Raw genomic sequence first — 20962 nt, forward strand, 5'->3', positions numbered from 1 at the left:
AAAAACAGTAACTGGAAATGAATGGCTAATGAGCTCAAAATCAGCAGGAAAAAAAAAAAAGGTTAAAAAAGAGACAGAAAACAAAAAATATCCCACTGATTTTTAGAATTCAGATTAATTTTTAACATCCATGATGGAAATAAAATTGATAGTGTGCCTGAATATTAAAAACATGGTACTTGGAGAGCTGAAGAAATGTCTCAGCAGTTAAGAGCACTGGCTGCTCTTCTAGAAGACCTGGGTTCAATTCCCAGCACCCCCACACGGCAGACTACAACTAACTATAACTCCAGACCTAGGGGATCTGACACCTTCTTCTGGCCTCTACATGCATCAGACACACATATGTGGGCAAAACACCCATACAAATAAAAACACAATAATAAAGTCTTAAAATGATGTTTATATAAAATATTACTAATATTTCAGTGAGGTGCATCATGGCACAAACCTAAACTTCAGGACTCAGGAGGTGGAGGCAGGAGGATTTTAAGTCCCAGGTTAGCCTGAGAGGGAGAGAAAAAGAAGAAGAGGAGGGAGAAGGAGAAGGGGTGTGCTGCAGAGACAGAGAGGAAGAAGGAAAAAAGAAAAGAACTCATGTTGTAAAACATGTCTTAATATGGTTACATAGTATGTTTCGAGAACATTCAGAACTAAAATGCAGAAGGACTGCAATGAAATGTTCAGTGAGTGTGCAGAACACTTTTCCCAACACTGCATCAGGGCCCCTGTGAGCATTCAGATCCCTGACTCCCACAGGCTCTGCAAGGGCCCATCTGCTTTGCTGTTTGTTGGCTAATGTCTCTCTGTGCATGTTTCAGGTCAGTAAATCCCTGCATTCCAAGCAGGTAGAGATCAAGAAACACCCCATCCCCTCTGCTAGCCCTCTCCACAGAACTGCCTCCCCGTGTAATCCCCTACAATGTATGCTTACCTTGAGCTAGGGGTTGAAGGGGAAGGGCAGGCTGCCCGGGCTGAATTGTTAGAAGGCCTTGACGCTGGAGAGACAGGAGGTGCTGCTGCTGCAGCTGCTGCATCTGTAAGAGTTGTTGCTGGAAAGCCAACTGCTGGGTAGCCACCTGCTGCTGCTGCAAGAAACAGTGAGGGCAGGAATGAGACAGACAATCCCCCGTGAAGGTTCAAAGTGTGTGTGCTTTAAAAACTCATCGTCATCTTCTAAAATCTGAGGGCTGCCATCTCAGCTTGGTGGAGGAGCTGGTGTCAAGGTTAAAGGGGACATAGTACCATGTCTGAAGGCAAGGGTGTGTGTGTGTGTGTGGGGGGGTCTGTGTTAACTCTTCTGCTGCCCCCTTCAGCAAAAAGGATTCCTTTAACAAGCCTGCTTTCCTGAAAGAGGAAAAGCATGAGTTCTGTAGTCAAGGCATGAACTTTGGAGACTTTGAAATCTGTAATTATTCATACTAGAAAGGAGACTGCATCCTTTTAGTCTGGAGGGATTTGAACCCTGAACCCTTGAGGTGTAAAAGAACAAGGTGCCCCTCTCCCTGCCTGCACTAGCAAGGGCCTTTAACTACTGCTTACCACTTCTGACATAAATAAATGAGAAAAAATCAGACCTTTGAAGAAGAAAAACTTCATCTAATATTGTTAATTAGCCATGACAAACGATGAAATAACATTGTAAATCTTTCATAGAAACAGCCACTAGATTTTAATTACGCACATTCATAATTTAGCAAACAACACCATCCTCCACCATGAGTGTTTAATGTGAACAGGCGATCCGAGCTTTAGATCCTGAAGTTGGCTTGAGTTTCAACCTCAGGTTGTCCCGTGTCACCCGCCCGCTTTGTTCTTGGAAAGGAGGGGCTTTATGATATGATAAATATCTCTGTTGACTGCACAATGACAGGAGGAAAACTTTTGTTGTGTAAAACATCAATACATCATTCCTGTGTTTAGCAGGCTTTGCCCCAGCCAAAAAAAATTAATGTAGATTTCCTCAGTAATTATCTGAGTGATAGAAAGATAATACGGTGCAGGAATACAATAAATAGAAGGAAATTATCTAATATCCTTAATCTGCTAGGAATCATATCGAGGTGGAGGTCTTGGCTACATTATGGCTAACAATTAGAAAGAAAAAAATTAACCCTTTCCAAACCGAATTCCCCCCACAAACACACACACACACACACAAAATCTTTAAAGGAACACACAAGAGCTCTTCATTCTGAATATTATTCCAAAGGTCAGTGATCTCTTGGAAATGAGATGATGACCCAGTGTTTTGAGAGCCTGCCTGCTCTGGTTAATAACAATACTTTACAAACAACTGCATTCATTTAACCTAACACATGACCTTGATCTGATATGGCCATAAAATGGTGTGTGCACCAAGACCTTCTGATGCAAAGTTCAAAGGAAGAGAAAAATGGTGGTTTCCTTTTGGCCTCTGTGTAGTTTATTTTACAGGGGGGAAAAAAAAGGAAAAAAAAAAAAAAAGCCATCATCCTCATATTAGGAACCAATTTCAGACTTACCACCACGCCACTGAGAAAGTTAATTGAGTTTCACTCCAAAAAAAACAAATTCTATACCACTGACAACAAAAATTTAAATAAATTTAAATGAAAAGCCAGTGCTTTCATTTTAAGAACAGCATGCAGAAAATGATCCAATTGTTCTCACCCCTTCCCAAGTTACCACATTAATGTGAAACCCAGTGATAGTTATACTCGTGTCAAAAGGATTTTTTCACTTCTTCAACAGATATTAACTCATGACATTAAAGAAGGGGGACACTGACACAGCCAAGAACTGGGGAATTAGCCACTGTTGAGGTCAAATATAAAGCGGGAATGGAGACTGGGGAGGGTGCTTCCTGTCTTACTGTAAGTGAGTGTTTAAAAACTGTGTATTTATATAAAATGACTGATGCTGTTTTCTGTTGTCTGTGGCCATCCCTAGGAAAGTGCCCATGAAAGCTGTCCGCATTTGAAAAGCCAGGATATAAAAGTATACAAGGCCCATTGTCCAAAGAAGAATTTAAAAGCAACACTGGTTGCCAAACTGTGCTCCCCACCCAGTTACCAAACACAGGATACGAGTCCGTTTGTTTACCTCTCACAGTTGAATGCATACAAAAAAGGTCTCTGCACAGTCCCAACAGGTCAGCAGTCAGTGTTAAAATGCTCAAATGCTCTGATAAACCTTTCGTTTCGGGTCCCCTCCCTAGAGCTACAGTCAAAGGTCTGTTTTCCTTTCTTTGGCTACTCCCTACTGCCTAACATAAACTGTCATAACTGCCCAGGACAAATGGCCCTTTTAAAACAATCAGCTCTGCCACCTCATCACACAGGATGGCACCCCCCCACCACCACCACCACCACCACACACACCCAGCTTGATTTTAAAATGAATTCTGCCATCTACTTTCCCACCCGCCCTGAGTCCAGGATCCAGGAGCTGTCCCTTCCACAGTGCACAGGGTACACCTCTGACACCACCACCAAACAACTATCTCCAAGGAGCATCTTGGTTCTGGTTCAGTGTGACATCGAACTTCCCAAGGAGGCATCCTATACAACTTTAAGAAAAAAAAGACTGCAAATGTATTGTGCCCTGGTTATGGGGCCAGACATAACCAAAGAGTGGGGGGACGCCAGGAGAGGAGGTACCTGACTGTGGAAAACGATGAGCCGCTACCGACAGCTCATTCAGTAAAGGAATAAGACACTTGCTCCATCTGCAGATGTCTATGTTCAAACCTTGTCAAAATGATCACCACCAGGCCACACCACACAGCTGCCACCAAGTGACTTTTTCACTACAGCACAGAAGGACAATCAGCTGCATGATGACTTTGGGACAGGAGCCCTTGACATCCCAGAGAAGCAGGATCTCCCAACTACTAGTGTAACAGTCCAGGGCACCGTGAACACACAGTGAAACCCAAGGACACTACTCTGACTCTACTTGTCTGCCTTCCTCTATGTATGGTAAGGTCACATATCTCCTGGGTCACCAAACCATAGGCCACAGCAAGCCCAGTGTCCTCAAGATGGGGGGTGGGGGGAGAAGGCCACTACAATGTTCCCCTCTTTGCCCGGGGACACATGCTCTGTTAGCCATCACTCAGCTCAAGCTCGGATGTCAGTACTATGTTTGTTTCCCCTTCCCGACAACAGCACGTTGGGAACTCTTTTGCTGGGGAACTTCCCCTGCTCCATGTCTTTCTGGAGCCCTCAGAGCTCGTCTGAACTTTCATGTCTTCCCAGCACGCGGATGTGCTTTCCAAACTCTGTCTACAAGACCAAATAAGAGGTTAATCATCAGTGGCGATGGGAAGGAAGAACGCAGCCCCTGGTAACTGATAAGAGTGGCCTGGCAGCCCTTTTTAGTGTGTCTTCAAATGGAGAGTTAAAGATCTTTAAAAAACTAAATTTTGATGCCTTTGAAAAGCAAGAAGCACAAAATAACAACAGGGGGTTATTGCCTGCAAGCCACGGGGGAGAAACTCCATAATTCTTCTTCTCCCTTTTGAAGGCTGTGAGAAATCTGATTCAAAAAAGCAACAGCAGACGGGGAAACCTCTTGAGGCTGTAACCATTTCCTGTGATCATGCATAATGTGCTTCAAAAGTGGGTTTTTACCAATTCTGTTGATCAATTGCACCTCCTTCTTAGCCCTTCTTTTTTCTGCTGTGTTTACATCTGATGTGACTCAGTGACAAGCACTGTCTGAGACTGTGAAACAGGCCTGTCATGTTGATTTATGGGCGCATCAAACCCCAACTTGTCCAAACTGAAGCTCGCAGTTCATTAATTAGAGAGTTGTGACTTTGAAGTCAGCTTTCAGACTGTGGTTTTTAACATTTGGCTTAATTTATATGCTCTTGAATGTGGATCTCTAAGGGAAAAAACTGAAATTCCCTCCTTGTCTTTGAACTTCTTTTGACCGCACAATAATCATTTCTTTGTCCAGAGTGATGCCTGCAATCCCAGAGTCATTAAGGCGCATTGAACTGCCACTGATGAGTAAGCCCGGCTGAATTAGAAAAACAGCCAGGAAAACAAAGCTGAGAGCCTTCTGCGGGGTGATATCTCACAATTACATGCCTTCCCTCCCCGTGCCATTTCCATTTTAATTACTGTTAGTCCTTTAGATTTACATTTTAGACACTTTTTAATCTGCTCCCTTTTTTATTAGAGCAGCGCCCGGTAGCGAGCCATGGTCCTTAAGGTTGTGTCAGCATTTTCATTAATATGCCTCCTCCCCTTTACCCCAAAACTGCCCCTGCTCCACAGGGGGTTTACAAGCAGCCTGCTAAACAGGACTCCCGGGTGGGGAAACTTGGCAGAGCATAGAAAGCGTACCCAATTTGTGTAAAGGGAGGAGCCGGCATGGGGAGAGAAACCTGGGTGACTCCCATGTGTAAAACCAGCATCTATACTCCTGTGAGGGACAGGGATGTGGAGGCAGTCGCCTGGCAAGACTCCCTCCACTGAGCAAAAATGGCTGTACAGGGCTGCCAGAGGAGCCAAGAAAAGAGGACAGGATGCTACCCACAGAATTACACATCGTATTGTTGCAAAGGAGAGATACTTAAGCCAAAGCTTTGGACCACTATGAAAATGTGGAAGGCTGGGAGGATATCCTAATACCTAGGCACAGTGGCACTCACAGGTTGGCAGAAGTGACAGCACCCTCAGATTCATGGCAACATACAGAAGGTGAGGTGGGAACCCCTGGGAAGATCCCATGGTGTATGGGTCTACAAGAGTCAGCTGCATGGGCAGAGCAGCCAAATGCAGTAAATTATAAACACTACAACAACTGGTATATAGGAGCAAAGACAGTGTGAGGGGGCGTGGGTTTTGCTGCTGGTGTTTACTTTTGTTTTGCTCAGCTTCGTACAGATGAGTCCCCTAACTTTAACTCATGCAAATGCATTAGGTAATTAGGACACGCTCAACATGCAAGAGGTTAAATGAAGATAGCGATGTTTAATCATGTTCTAAATGCCTTGTTTGCTTGTCTAATCTCACAAGAAGGTAGCTGGCCAATGGAGAAGGCCATTGCCACCTGCCTAAATGCTTGAGTTCATAAGGCAAACCAACCAACCAACCAACCAACCAACCAACCAATGATTAAATGGTGAAAAATATTAATTGTGCATCCGTTTTCAACTTTGTCCCTCCCCAGCCCAGCTGTATGTTGGTCCTCAATTGTATCAGAGGAGCCCAGAACACTGCCCAGGGTGCTGCCCCTACAGAAGAGGTACACTGTGGTGGTTAATCTAAAGTAAGGAATCAAGAAATCTTAGCACCAACAGGACAATAACTCTCGGTCTGAAAGCCGAGAACCGATAGAGTCAGCTGAGTTGGGCAATTATTTAAAAGATGAATGACAGTTTAATAGCCACTAGATAGTCCCCCGAGACCTGTGGTTTGAAAGTAAAATATGCATCATCCGTACCTCTTTCGGCTGTTTTCCAGCATGCTGCTGTTGGAGAAGTTGAAGCTGCAACTGTTCCTGTTGTTTTTTATAAAATTCTTGAAGCTGCTGCTACAGGAGAGAGAGGAGGGGATGGTAAGTAACGGGTAACGGAAGACGGAGACCCACTGTCCCTCTCCATGCCATGAACAAACTGTGATATGAAAAATAGCATCCTTTTATCTGCAATGGCCTGACCTTTTACTTTGAAACCCGACAATAAATTCCAAGCGCCCCGACTATTCTTGGCATTAAGGTCTGAGAAGTAATCTCAAAAATGAACTGATGAAAAACATACCATTTTCTACACAAATTAATTAAAATAAAGCAAGGGATGACCTTTGATTATACAACAAAGCTGAGATGCCCTTGCAGGGTCTGGTCAGTCTCTAGCTCAGGCTTTCTACATTATGGGAGGTGGGGGCAAGGAGGGTCCCACACTTGGATGCTTCAACAGTGTTGGGAGCGTCCTCCAAGTCCTATCTTCTACGTTATACGGTAGTAACTTCTTTCCCTGTAGCATCTATCTGTTGGGTTTAGGTTGCTCCTGAAGTCTGAGTCTTATGTCCCCAAGGCACAAGGATAGCCACAAGTTTATCTGAGCATCAGCATGTGTGGAAAGAGTACACTCTGCCTTGAAATTAATGAACTCCAAAATGCTTCTTTCCATGTCTAAGGAAAAAAAGTCTTTAAAGGTAAGCTTTGGGCTTGAGATGGGGACGTCAAGAGCAGTCTACATGAACGTGCTTCCAACATACGCCTCGGGCTGCTCTGGCTCTCGCCTTTTAGAAGCCTCTTGGCTTACCAAATAAAAGACGTGAAAAGCCCTCTAAGCCTGAAAGATCTTTTTCTACGAAGTCCATGGGGCAGTCTGAGAATGGAGCCCAGGACATGTGGCATCATTCCAGTCCTTCAGGGGCGCGGGCACCACACTTATCACCCAGGAACCAGGTGGGGTTCTGTCCCTCTTGGCCTGGCATGTTCATTCTTCAACAGGGAAAGCAACTGGATGGGTGGAGGGGAACTGGGAACTGAGCTGTGGGGGTCTGGGTTCTGCGGTGTGGGGAGGGAGAGAGTTACCTGTTGAAGCATGAGGGCCTGCTGCTGCTGGAGGAGAACCTGGAGCTGCTGGGGGCTCAGCACTTGCTGCTGCAGGATCTGCTGCATTTGTTGAGGAGTGATAACCTGAGGTGTCATCATAGCCACTGACACGGGAACCTAGAACATTAATGAAGGGTCAGGAGGAAGCGAGGAAGCCACATACCCACAGCCTTACAGGTTCAACATTCTTCAAGAACTGACCATGTATGTACTGCAAAGAGGTACAAGCACAGATCTTATGCAAGCCTTTGTGCAATTATCAATTATAGGAATGTTGTTGCCAGGTATTCAACTCGGAGCATCACAGATGCTGGGTGAGTCAAGAAATGTAAAAAAAAAAAAAAAAAAAAAAAAAAAAAAAAACCAGCCAGGATGGGTTCTGGCCAACCTTACAAGCAGAGCAGGAAGCACACCTTAAATGTTACCAGGATTAGGGACAGATCCATCCTGGTTCTCATTACCATCAGCTCTCTAGTACAAAATGAGCTGTTAAGAAGTTAACCCACACTTCATTTTTTTTGTTTTGTTTTGTTTTGTTTTAGGGAGGACATTAAGGAGAACAAGCAACTCTGTAGTCACAGCTAGCATGACCCACTTCACTTGTGGACAGTGATTTTCAGGACCATTAAGGATGCTTAGCTCTGCTGGTGGCAGAACCTTGGACACAACTTCTGAACTTAATCCACAGGCCCTTCCTGGGATGCCTTCTACCCTTCCTTATTCACTGAGCATACAGATGTCTCAATTCTTTCCTATTACATGTGATACCAGTAAAAGCCGCTTTCCATGACATTTCAGTGACAAACAGCTACAGTGATGAACTTGATAGCATTTCGTATTTGCAACTGTTAACACGTTTCTGCACGGGCATCTTTGCAAGGAACCTGCACACTGTATCTGAAAGGATGATGTCTTGTTCAGATAAAACACTGACATTAAAATGACAGGCTGTCTTGGCCAAGGTTACACAAATTGTATGCAAGCGGATACCTAATGACAACGCCACGGATGCTGCAAGCTTTCTAGAATGTAATTTAGCTATTCAAAATAATCACTGCGCTTGTGTTTAATTTTCAGACTACATGAGAACCATTTTGTCAGTCCCTGTACTCCAAAAGATACTTCAGGAAAAATAGCCCCCCACCCATTAAAAGATAAGGAAAGAAAAAGAAAATCACATACAATCAAAGAAAGACAAGAGCGGAGTGTCTCCTAAGAGTTAATATTTAAGCATCTTACTTTTCTTTGGTTTTTAAGCAAATATACCAGCAAGAAACTAGAAGCTGTAAAGGATACATATTGTTTAAAAGGGTCTGCTGTCATCTCGTGTACTACAATAAAAGGTAATAACATGTTTTGCACTTTGCCTGTGCGACATTTTTTTTTTAAATCCTGCAGACAATAGCTGATCAAAAGATAAAAGATTAAAAAAAATCTTTTGGGGGAACAGTAAGCAAAAGAGAGAAACGGAGTGTTAATTTTATGTAACATAATGTCTTAATATGCAGTTTATCTTGACTTTTTCACATGACTTGCCCTGTCATTTGCATAGCGAGCTCTCATTCCTAATTTCACACTCATTATGCACTGATGTCCCGATTTCTCAGCATCACTAATTTTGATGAACTAAAAATGGTTCCTGAAGGTCAGACTCACACACAGTGAGCCTTCTCCCCTGTTGTGGTAGTGTGTTGTGTGTTGTATGTTGCAGGGAATCTGGGGGAGGTTCATGTGCAAGTTTCACATGTTTAGAAAACACAAGCTAGAACACTCGGAAAATGTCATTAACCCAACTCGGGGAGGTCATCCATGAATTCTTCCTATTGCAGTGGTCTTTTAAGTGTAGATGTAGTTACACTGTAATTTAAAACAGATGGGCATGTCTGAATATTTTTATATGCAAAAAGGGACAGATGTATATGAATGGATAAATTATCCTTTTAAAAAGATAATTCGCAGCATGAAATATCACCAATGATTGGAACACTGAACTTGTGTACAGTCTAGGGCAAACGCCAAGAAGACATTATGAAAACATCTAACCATCAACGCATTAATTCCAATTAGTCGACTTTGTCTTCATCCAGAAGAAACTTTGTGAATTTTTAAATGTGCACTGGGTGCCAACTGCTATCTTCAGAGCTCCTGAAGGGAGCATACCACTATAGAAGTTTACTATTCCTTGAGAGTCTTATAGCCATGCAAGAGGCTCGCTGAAGCAAACAAAGGAGCCATGTTTAGGATTTCTTTTTCTCTCTGCATTTCTTGGATGACGTACAACACAAATACTCATGAGCCAAGCATCTAATGGCGATGGACAGGAAAACAGACAGGAACAGGGTGGTATAAAATCTGAACCGGTGCTGAACACAAACCTAACAGAATCATGGCAGAGAAACAGTACAGAAACAGTCACATCCTCATCATTTTAAGAGATCTGAAGCCCCTGTGTTAGAAAGTTCGGGAGGAGGTGATGGACACACTCCAGGGACTACATAGATGCATGAATATTGGATCTCTTCCAACTAGATAAAAAGTGTATTCTACAATATATACATTACCCTTTAATAAAAGTGATTTAAACTATTGTAGGTAATGTGTTATTTTTACTGGGTTTTTTAAAATCATACATATTTAAAGCCTTTTATTTTTATACATGGTAAAAAATAGTATGTGTCTTTTTAAATGAGAAACACCATGGCCCCTTGACTGTCAATAAGAAAGGGTGACCAAGAGAAGGCTGACAGGTGCAGGTAATTTTTAAATCCTCGAAGAGAGCCAATGGTTTCCAGCTCCTTTTCCCACAGTTACTTCTTCATTGTTGGCAGTCGAGCTGCAGAACAGTAGAATGAACTTGACTCTCCCCTGCTTGTTCCCTTTGGACACTTTGATGGAGGGTCTGATGAGTAATAAAAGGCTTCAAGCAGCAGGCGCAGCCCAGCCAGGGACAGGCACAAGAAGCTGAGTAACCCTTCCTCCAAGTGGAGCGGTTTCTGAGTAATCAGAAGTGGGCCATTATATCCTGATGGCTTGAACTTGGCTTTTACCATCTGAAGGCACAGTTTCACACCAGTAAGCTCCCAGCCACCGAAGTGGGCGAGGGAGCTTCCTTTACAAATGCAGAACGGATTTTGGTTGCCCCCTTTCCAGCCCCTTCAAGTTTCTGCTCCAACATATATTAGGACAAGAGGCTGTAGCAAGGTTTCAGAAAAGAATTTGAATGGAACAGAAAAGAGAGAGAGAGAGAGAGAGAGAGAGAGAGAGAGAGAGAGAGAGAGAGAGAGAGAAGGAAGGAGAAATGGAGCATAGTTTAAGGTTTTAACTACTCGAGAATTATGGCCTATATATACAGTCCCTAATTCCCAGTGTCCAGCTTTCTCATGTACCCAGTGCCTACTCATACTAGGAATCAAAGGGCATGCAGTACCAGCGAGGGGCTATTACAGCCTACACTTTATTACCCATTACCACTGCGGTCATTAACGGCAAGAGTGATTGTCGCAACCCTCACCTATTGATCACTGTAACTGCTATCATTTAATCCTGTGTTGAATGTCTGGAAAGCGGCTAAAGGCACGAGAGAGAGAGAGAGAGAGAGAGAGAGAGAGAGAGAGAGAGAGAGAGAGAGAGAGAGAGGAGGAGGAGGAGAGGAGGAGGAGGAGGAGGAGGAGGAGGAGGAGGAGGAGGATATGAGAATGTGTGTGAGAGAGAGAATGTGAGAGAGAGAGAATGTGAGAGAGAGAGGAAGGAGGAGGAGGACAGAGAGAGGTTTAGCATTGAGAAATATAGCCAAAGCTTAGAAATTACACTTTGATTCATAAAATCTAGACAGTGGTTTAAATCAATAGTATTTAAAACAGTCTTGTGAGGTTTTAACTACAGCTGTCTAATATTTATAGGGCCCTCACTGAAAGTGTTCCACAAAAACTAAACTTTGCCCCCCCAACTCCCTGACACCCACCTTACCCTCCTGGAGTTAAAAGTCATTTCTGATGCTTCATGGAGCTACAAGGGCTTGTGCTTTATCTGGGAGTTGAAGCTAATACTTGAATTTTTTTTCCTCAGAAGACAATTTAAATATAAGGCGAAGAAAAAAAAAATTATCCCTGTACTGTGTTAACCGTTTGAGTGTCCAGACATGAGTCTTCTGTGTGGAGCTGTATGAACTCACAGTGACTCACAGCAGGCAGTTTATGAAGACCTAGCATGATTCTGTCTAGCTGCCTTCAGGGATTAGAAATTCGAATAAAACTTCTGGCAGACATTTAAAGCATTGGAGAACTGAACTTAAATACACATGTGCACCCACAGTTAACACTCTTTATTTGAGCTTCCAGGGGATAGCATGAATTTAAAAAAAAAAAAAAAAAAAGGAAAACCAGCACAGGCTATAATGCTGACTGATAGCAGTGGGGCGTGGCTCATCCCAGGTGCACACAAACCCGCCTGAGTGGCAGAAATACAGCTGTGCTTGGCCATCTGAACGTGGCTAGTACAGGCCTGCTGCTACTTAATACCAGCAGCTAGGGACGCATCCTGAGCACCAGTCACTGCTGGTAAAGGCTCACACACTGCTGGCACTGGTCTTCTCCTCCAAAAGGACTGTCTATGGTTGGAAAGCTTGCAGACTATTAAACAATGCACTCTGCTTTCTGTTTTCTCTTACTTACAAGTGGGGGAAGGTAGGCGATGGTGAAGAGGGGTGTTGAAATTTCAAAAGCAAACAAACAAACAATAAAAAAAACCCACCCTCATAGAAACAATACTTGGTTCTAATCTAGGAGACAATTGAAGGAATTGGGTGGGAGGCAAGATGACACAATATCAATACTGAAAATAACATGTTATCATTTCTTTCTCTCCCTTTCCTTTACACTGAAGTTAACGACAAGTAAACACTGCCCAGCATAAACACACATAGACTTTGTATGCTCACATCCTCTCCTAATTACTGTGTGTACAAATCAGATAACAGAGATGGTAAAAACGAAACACTGTTTTCATTAACTGTCTACCACAGTAATTCCATTAAATTATTTTCAAAGAATTATTTGGGAGCTATTTTCCAACCTCTGATCATGAGCCACATGGATGGACCCAGAAACACACTTGCTTCCCATACTTCCAGCAGTGTTTGGGTGGCAACCGATGCGGTTAGGCAATGTCACCCAGTCAGCCACATAACGAGAGCAAAACAAATTAAATTAGAATGCTCTAGAATGTCAAAACAAAAGCAAACAAAGAAAATGGCTCTATTTTAAAGGGGGGGGGAGGAATTATGCCCAGTTTTCTAGGATCATAAGAAAGCTAGCTTGTATGTGTACCAGAAACCACCTGAGAAAATATAGGCCAGTTTTCAGAATTAATAGCTAATATATACAATCGTTCAGCAGACACCAAAGGGCAGTGAACTTCTATTTTCCGTGTCACTAAAAAATTTAAAAAAACAAAACAAACAAAAAAACCCAAACTCAGATTAAGTACTGCTCAAGGTCTGTATCACAAAATGGGGGGAAATGTATTTCTGACATAATATTTCTGTCTTTTAAAAAAAAAGAAAAAGAAAGAAAAAAACGCATGGTATTCATGTGGAAAGTATAATTCTCTTTCACTGTGGAATGCTGCTCTTTGTATAACTCTTTTAGACTTAGCTATTTTGCCATAATGCTATACAAAGCATTAAGGCAGGTAATGGTTATTATATTAATGCAAAATCATCTAAGTACTCACTCATCAGCCTAACTGTTCTCTCAGCAACAATACAACCACCTATTAAAATTTTAGCAAAAAAAAAAAAAGAGGCCTCTTTAAAATGCAATTAGCATTTCATTTTTTATCATTTTGTTTATTACATTCTATCAAAGAGAGGCCATCTTCTTTTGACAAAGAATTGTTAGGGCTGATACTTGCCTGTCAGTCAGGAGTTATTTCAGGTTAGCAACCCCAAGAAGCCATGTCTTGCAAAGCTGAGCTCTTTTTGTCTTTACATTAAAAACAAATGGTAAAATTCATATTTGTCTACAGCGCAGGGAGTGGCTGGAGCCTGCCCTGTGCTTCTCTACCGATTCACAGGCAGGCAAGGTTATGTCACTAAGTGCCAGCTTAACTGTTTAAGCTCTAATAAATACCAGCTTCATTTACATAAAAATGTAAAGTTTACATAAATTAAATTGCTTCTCCCATTAGCAATTGTTCAGTACAGGAGACAATGAGAGCTGCATATGAAAATCATTCTTGTTAAGAACTAATCTCTTCAACCTCGAAACCACACCATTAGTTATTGTTGTTGTTGCTGTTATTACTCTTATTATTTAAATCAAGAAAAAATGCTTTGCCTTTCCTTCCTCAATCTCCTTTTCCCGTAGGTGGGCTGGAAAACTATTTAGAGTGAGTAAAATATGCTGACATTTCATATTAACAAAAACAACAAAATCATTTTTAAGTGCTGAGAACGGGAGGTGGGGATGACTAGTCCAGAAAGTTCCTTAGGAAAGATTTGGCCTACAAATCTTTTAACTCTTGAAGAGATGGGGAAGAGACTTTAGCTAAGTAAGTTCTCTTAAACTCAAACATTACAAACAGTGAAAGAGATAGCAACCACCATCAACCCTATTGAGAAATGTGCACCATTAAACCAAGCAAGAAAAAATCTGTAAATAGTTTTAAATCCAGGGTGACTGTTACATGGGGAAAAATTAAATGTTTACCTTCCTCCTAAAAAAAAGATTTTTTGTTTCAAAACTAACAATTAAATAATCATTCTCCTTACTTCAAGGATATTAGCCCAAAAAATGTGAGAGATTAAGTAAAAATAAAATATTCACAAATAAATAAATAAATAAATAAATAATAGGCAGGCCCATTACTCCAAAGTTGAATATGGATTTGCCAAAGCACTCCCATTCTCCTTTTACCTTTTCAAGAATTACTTATGCAGTTTCTCACGCATAACTCCAACACCTTCACCTGATACATCACAGTTAAGCCAAGGGGTGCAAATAAGATTCTAATGAGGAAAAACATCAGTTGCTTCTTTGACAATTTCTCCATTCATTGACTTATTTCCAATAAAGACAAAAAAAAGAGAAGAAGAAGAAGAAGAAAGAAAAAGAAAAAAAAAAAAAAAAAACAACCAAAAATCTCCCTACACGTGAAGGGTCAACATACAATTTAAAAAAAAAAAAAAAAAAAAAAAAGCCTTGTAGAAATCAGCTTAAATGAGGACCCATGAGGACCTACCTTGCCTCATGAGGTGATGTGACAATCAGAACAACTGAGCCAAAGCTATCTTCAGGGACAAAAAGGAAAAAAAAAAAAAAAAGAAGAAGAAAAGAAAAAAAAAAAAGTAAAAGAAAGAAATTAAGCTGCCACAACTGTAACAGGTTAGATGAAAAAAAAAAATCAAATTTTAATGTATTCTCCCCTGTGTCATCTTGTTTTGTCAAGACATCAAATAGAATTGGGAAGTACAAAATAACAAGCCCCTGAGAAATCACAGAGGCTGACCTTTTTGATGTTGTTGATTTACCTTGTTCTCGGTTATTTGAACAATGATGTTTCAGATTTGAGGGCAAGATAAAGCTTAAGAATTAAAACATGATACCGAGGTACTCTAAACAGCTGTAAGACGCTCACCGGCACATTTAGCCTACACTTTCATTGATTACTTGCTTTAACCCGATGTGAGCATGAGGCCTAATGCAAGTGCTTGATAATTCTTTTTTCACTCTAAATTAATTTTCTCCCCCAAAAACTGCCAGGTTGGAGGAAAGACTCAGAAAACGGCCTCCCTTCTTATCACCTAAAAGGAGAGGCCCAGGTTAGCTTTGCCCAGTAACCCAAGGCCCCAAGATGTACAGAGAGATGTTCAGCAATGGAAGGCCTGAGTTCTCCGTGTTACATTGGGGGTTGGGGGGCACTGAATGCGAAGACAGGCACTCTGATATGACTCTAAACAGTATTCAAGGAATACCATGCTGTCCCCACCAAAAAGAAAACAAAAAACACACCAAACAACAGTTTTAGCTTAGAGGGTCAAGACTTTGCATAAATATACCACTGTAGGCAAGCATTAAGTTATAGACTTCTTGCCCTGAATCTAACCCTAAAATATGACTGGACATCTCAACAGCAACACAAATACAAGCCTTCTTATGAAACCTTATGACAATGATCCATGCAGAATGATTTCTATATGTAAGCAGCTTCTACTAAGGCATATATTGAAACAAAAAGATGCAAGCAGATAAAAACATCTGTTTTAAAGTCAGGAAAGGCAAACGAAGGCAGTGTTTGCAAGCAATAGATATTATAAAGACCAAGACAGTTAACAAGGCTGTTTGATGATTGTAACTCCTTGTTACTGAGTGCAGAGCTTAACATTGCAACACACAGAGAGACACAATGTATGCCTTTAGTCACTCTAACCTTTTCTGGTCAACTGTTGCTACGGTTTTTCCTTGAGTGTAAATCACAAGGAACTACCTCAAGGGGCTTCTCGCTGATCGCTGTTTCCCCGGTTACTCAGAGTGTCGTTTGAAAGTTCCCCTTAGTGATGTTCGTCCACAACGAAACCACATAATAAAATGAATTTCTCTAAGCTTCCTTTTTTTGCCAATACAAACTGTACTCAAATTTTTAGTATTGAGCTGAGACTCTGGCCACCACATTCCCTCCTGATTGTCACAGAGACACAGTAATTCAAACAACACCGCTGCCACATTAGCCACGACAACGCTGGACTTTGATTGCTTTTAATTCATCTAGATTTTAATTTCCCTGTCTCTTGCCATTGTGTGGAGGCTGGCTGGAAAGTTGCAGAACTGGTCAGTGTCATAAAGGAGTTTATCTTTCAAGTGACAGATCCTGACAATGTGCAAATGGAAGGCTGCAGTGGAAAGGGTTTGTTTTTAAGGTACGTTTAACTGCAATAAAAAAAATTTTTTTTTTCCCAAATCAACTATTCCTATCATAAGCTTTCTGATGATTTACAGTTTACCAACTGAGCAACGTCACGCAACACTGCATGCCTTTAGATGCCCTGCTTTAGCCGCTGAGATTTAATTAAGATCACAGCCTCTAAAATCCCTGTCAAATGAAAATTCACAGAAGACAATACTCTATATAGCTTCATGTACAATGTTGCCACTCCATCCCTGAAAAAATATGAGTTAATCCATGTTTCTATGGCTGCAGACAAAAAGTTCACTAATTTTATTTTCTTTTGACACTTGGGTTGTTTTCTATTGTTTGCCATAAGATCACTCCCTTCCAGGGAGTTAAGGGGGGAGGGAAAAACAACAACAACGAGTGAGACATGCTGCAGAAAATGCCGTTGACATTATTATCCGACATTATCATAGCTCAGCTATGATGTCATCAATTTTCATATAAGCAACCCAAACTCAAAAGTTTCATCTGATGAAATGTGTTTATTAAAAAGCACAAGACAAAAGCCTACCTTCTGTCCATTACCTGGATTAAATCACTGACAGGCCGTGTTTCCTATTCCTTTAAATGGTCAACTTTCTGTTAGATGAGCTGCAGGCAGATTTGGGGAGGAAAAGGTGGTTCTTCAGGCGAATTCAAAAATAGGAAAGTCCACTCCTAGCATTCTGTAAGGAGTCCTTAAGGTTGGAAAACAAGTGTCTTTGATACATTTTTATTTCTTCTACACTAGAATTGACCTGTGCTGGTTTATCTTGGGGGGGGGGGGGGTAACTGAGTGGTGTTTAACATAGTCAAATGCATTTGAATTTGCATCGTATTGATATTTGGTTGCTTATGTCATGTCTTCAAGATGACAGGTGCTTGCAGTTTCACTCTTGACGGCTACTACACAAATAACTGTCTTGCCTGAAAGGACTAATGCAGTTGTAATGAACAATAAATCAACTTTGATTATCAAGTGTCAACCCACAGAGTTCTATCACATCCCAGTGATACTGGCAGCCAGTGTCTGGGCAGGCAGTCTGTATTTCGGTTTCATTTTTACACACTTTTCATTTAAATGTGTCAGGCAGCTACAAAGAACCACATGAAATAGAGGCTTTCCTCTTCCCCACACCCCCAGTCTGCAAAACTGCTCATCTTGATTTGCTTTACTGAGTGATGAATCTGAAATATCCAAGATATCCTGTTATTCTCCTAAGCAGCAATAACAGCAACACACATCAAACCCTGAAGAGCAATCTCAAGCTGATTGTGTTCGAGGATTCTGATACTAACAGGCGACTTGACAACACTTTACCACATTTGCCTGCACATATAGATCTTCATGGAAAGTATCTTACAAACAAACAAACAAACAAACAAAGCAACAAGGACCACCTCAGAATTAAAGAAGTCACTTGCATCTTTAACTGGAAAAAAAAATGAAATCGTCTTTTTACCCTAACTTCCTAATGATAAAACACATGCAAGCTTTTTTTTCCCTTAGGCAGATTAGTCACTGATAGTATGATTCACGTTTCCTGTTATCAGCCTTATTTTTCCCCCAAATGTGTCACTTTCAGAATGTTGGAATCTATGGAAATGAGGTGATTTGCATTTTTAAATGGGCTTGATTAGAACATTTGGTCTGTGTGGACGAGCATAAAACAATTATCAGACATTTTAGTTGTAACCGGAAGGCCTTGAAGGAGTTAACCCCAGGGAGGAAGACACTACATGTGCTGTGCTCTCAAACTACCATCCTCTTCCTAAAGGTTCTCGGCTTCTCATCCCATTCTTGGAAGGGGGAAAAAAAAGTCCCGCTTGCACTGACCATCTCGATTCTGACAGTTGAGTAAGCTACACTCAGGGCCAGTTCAGATGAGAGTTCATGGTTACAAGTATTGGGGCTCCTGTCCTTTCAAACCCCAAACCTTGCTGACTACTTTATGAACGTGGCCAAGTAAAGCCACAGTGGCTGCGGATCTCCAACCTGCCGGAGTGCATGACACAGCCTGCCTGTCTGCCTGCTGAAGTGCTCCTTTCCTTTCCCTTCCTCCTTACCGTGGGTGCGAACTCCTTAAATATCAACAGCTAAGCTGCAAAGGCGCCTGGACAGACAGAAACAAACTACCAGAAGCAAAAGAAACCGCCACACTGGTTCCACTGAGACTGAAGGCTTCTCTTCTATTTCATACGCTCTAGGAGTGACATGAATCACATACCTCAGATGGATGCCCCCTACCACACACACACACACACACACACACAAGTGGTGTGGAGGGATGGCACCGAGGAATAGCCAAAAGGGCTTTACCAAAGTGGCTGCGTGAAGGCCACACCAGCGGAAAATGAAACGCCAACATCGGGGAAAGATGCAGAGGCAAAGAGAAATACACACAGGACTTCCTCCAACTCCCAACTCCACTTCACCCAGGAACAGTTTTTAAAAAGAGACAAGAGAGCGCAACAGAGAGTGAGGGAGATCTGTGTCCAGGACCCACAGGCCTGGCTTCCCACCCTCCTGTTCCTCTCCGCTTCTACTTCCAGAGCGCAACTCCACTCCAAGTTGATCAACAGCGCCCGGGCTGGTGCTGCCAAGCCTGAGAGTCAAGTTGAAGGCTGCGGGGCGCCCCAGCCTTCCCTGCCGAGGTCCCCGGAACCCCGGCAAGCTGGCAGTGCATAGCCCGGGATGATGGGATGGGTTGGGGGAGAGGAGGAGGAGGACGAGGACGAGGAGGAGGAAGCGAAGCGGGCAAAGACGGAGGAGGACCGGGACCAACCTGACACTCTCCATGTAGCCGCCAGGCGCGCGCAGCCGGCTCGGGGCGCCCGCGCGGGGCCGGGCTGGGTCCGGCGGCCTCGGTGCAGGCGGACTGCACGCGCAAGGGGCGCTCGGGCTCGCGGGCTGCCGCGCCGCGCCGCGCCCACCCGCCCCGCCTTGCTCCACCAATCACAACCCGCCTCTAAACACCCCGCGCCGCCGCTGCGCCCCACACAATGGGCTCCGCCCGCGCCCCGCGCCCCGGCCCCCTCCGCGCGCGGCAGGTGAAACCGACGCTCGGCCCCGCCGCCCGCCTTTTGTCTCCCCAGCAACTCCTCTTTAATTGCTGTTAACCCAGTGACCCCTCTCGGGCTGACGTCTGGGCCGGAGCCGGGCACCGCGCCGGGGCGCGCATCTCCTCTCCCCCAACCCCCTTCTCTCTCTGCGCCCTGGGCCCCGCTGCCCAGCGGGCTTTGGGGAAAGGGCTTGTTTGTTTCCTCTTCGAAACTGACAAAGAGTTGTGCTAACCTTCCTTCGGGACGCGGAACAGGAGGGTTCCCCATGCGCCCTCAGCCTAGCAAGCCTACAACCCCAGCTGCTCCGAGCTACCGAACCGGCTCAAGGGCAGGCTTGCGGGGCGCCAGGCTGTGCCTTTCCTCGAAAACCCGCCTCGGTGGAGAACTTTCACTTCACGTCGGTGGTGGGGCCCAGCCTTCATCTCCCTGCCACCCTTGCGGATCCAGAGGCCACCTCAAAGTCTGCCTGTTCACGCAGGGAAGGAACCCCACATGGGGCTCCAAATAATTCACCACGCAACGTGCCTCCTCGCTACTTCCCCTCTAGAACGACAGCTGCCACACGTTTGCTAAGAAATAATTCTTGAAATTCCTTTCTTATTTATGCAACATCAGCCACAACAAAAGCGCCTCTCAACAGGCACTTTGAGATGACCTCGGTTAGAAACACTCACTGCTGAGAGCAAGAGCGAAGGCCAGTTTTTTTTTTTTTTTTTTTTTTTTTTTTTTCCTTCTTCTTTTAAAGTTACCAACAACGCTAAACTTTGTTGGCTCAAGAGTCAGGATTTAAGTGGCAGGTTAGCCCGCAAGGTATCAGCAGCTTCAGAAATCACCTCTCAATTCTGCTATTTCCAAACTTAGAGAAAAACTTTCTGGTTTGTGTAATGATTAAAACAAAACAAAACCAACCCACATATTTTTATTATTTTCTTGAAAATAACCAGGAAACAGACTAGTGAAATCAATGATTATGCATTTCTCCCACATGAACCATTAAAAAAAAAAAAAAAAGCAAAGTATATATAACCCAGTATATTCCAAGACTTTTAGTTGAAAGTTCTTTTCAATTTGAGATGCATTAAATGTAGGTTGCTGCAAACCAGAAAGTATACTGACATATTTCTAATCAAGAAATCAATCTCCTGGACTTTAGTGAGGTCAGCAAGAGACAGACATCCCCCACCCCACCCCAGGAATCTGGCTGGAAAATGCAAGAGCACCCCATGACTTCCCCATCCATTCAGGTGTTAAGTGGGTTCGGCAAACACCACGCTCCAACCCGAAGTGTTTTGTGTCAGATAACAAACCTATTAATGGTCTTTGTTTTTTCCGGGTCACATAAATGTCACCCCACCCTTTCATGAATATTCAATAAAGAACCAAGGGTGGCTTTGAGAATGGGGGTTCTAGA

At 43.0% G+C, this 20962-nt stretch overlaps 1 protein-coding gene across 12 annotated transcripts in view; it reads right to left on the minus strand.

Moving 5' to 3' along the window:
- Nucleotides 1–20962, minus strand: part of Foxp1 (forkhead box P1) — a 504713-nt gene that overhangs the window by 83738 nt on the left and 400013 nt on the right. For 9 of the 12 annotated variants that reach the window (XM_076940181.1, XM_076940173.1, XM_076940174.1 and 6 more), the window contains 3 exons: nucleotides 7540–7677; nucleotides 6442–6531; nucleotides 935–1088 (listed from right to left, as the gene is read on the minus strand). In XM_076940181.1, coding sequence (XP_076796296.1) covers nucleotides 935–1088; nucleotides 6442–6531; nucleotides 7540–7677 — 382 coding nt within the window. Of the gene's footprint in view, nucleotides 1–934; nucleotides 1089–6441; nucleotides 6532–7539; nucleotides 7678–19274; nucleotides 19425–19783; nucleotides 19998–20962 lie in introns of those variants that run through there. The other 3 variants (XM_076940183.1, XM_034511416.2, XM_076940180.1) reach the window with 3 other exon arrangements.

The sequence above is a fragment of the Arvicanthis niloticus genome, chromosome 9 (genome assembly GCF_011762505.2).
Source record: "Arvicanthis niloticus isolate mArvNil1 chromosome 9, mArvNil1.pat.X, whole genome shotgun sequence".
Classification (NCBI taxonomy): domain Eukaryota; kingdom Metazoa; phylum Chordata; class Mammalia; order Rodentia; family Muridae; genus Arvicanthis; species Arvicanthis niloticus.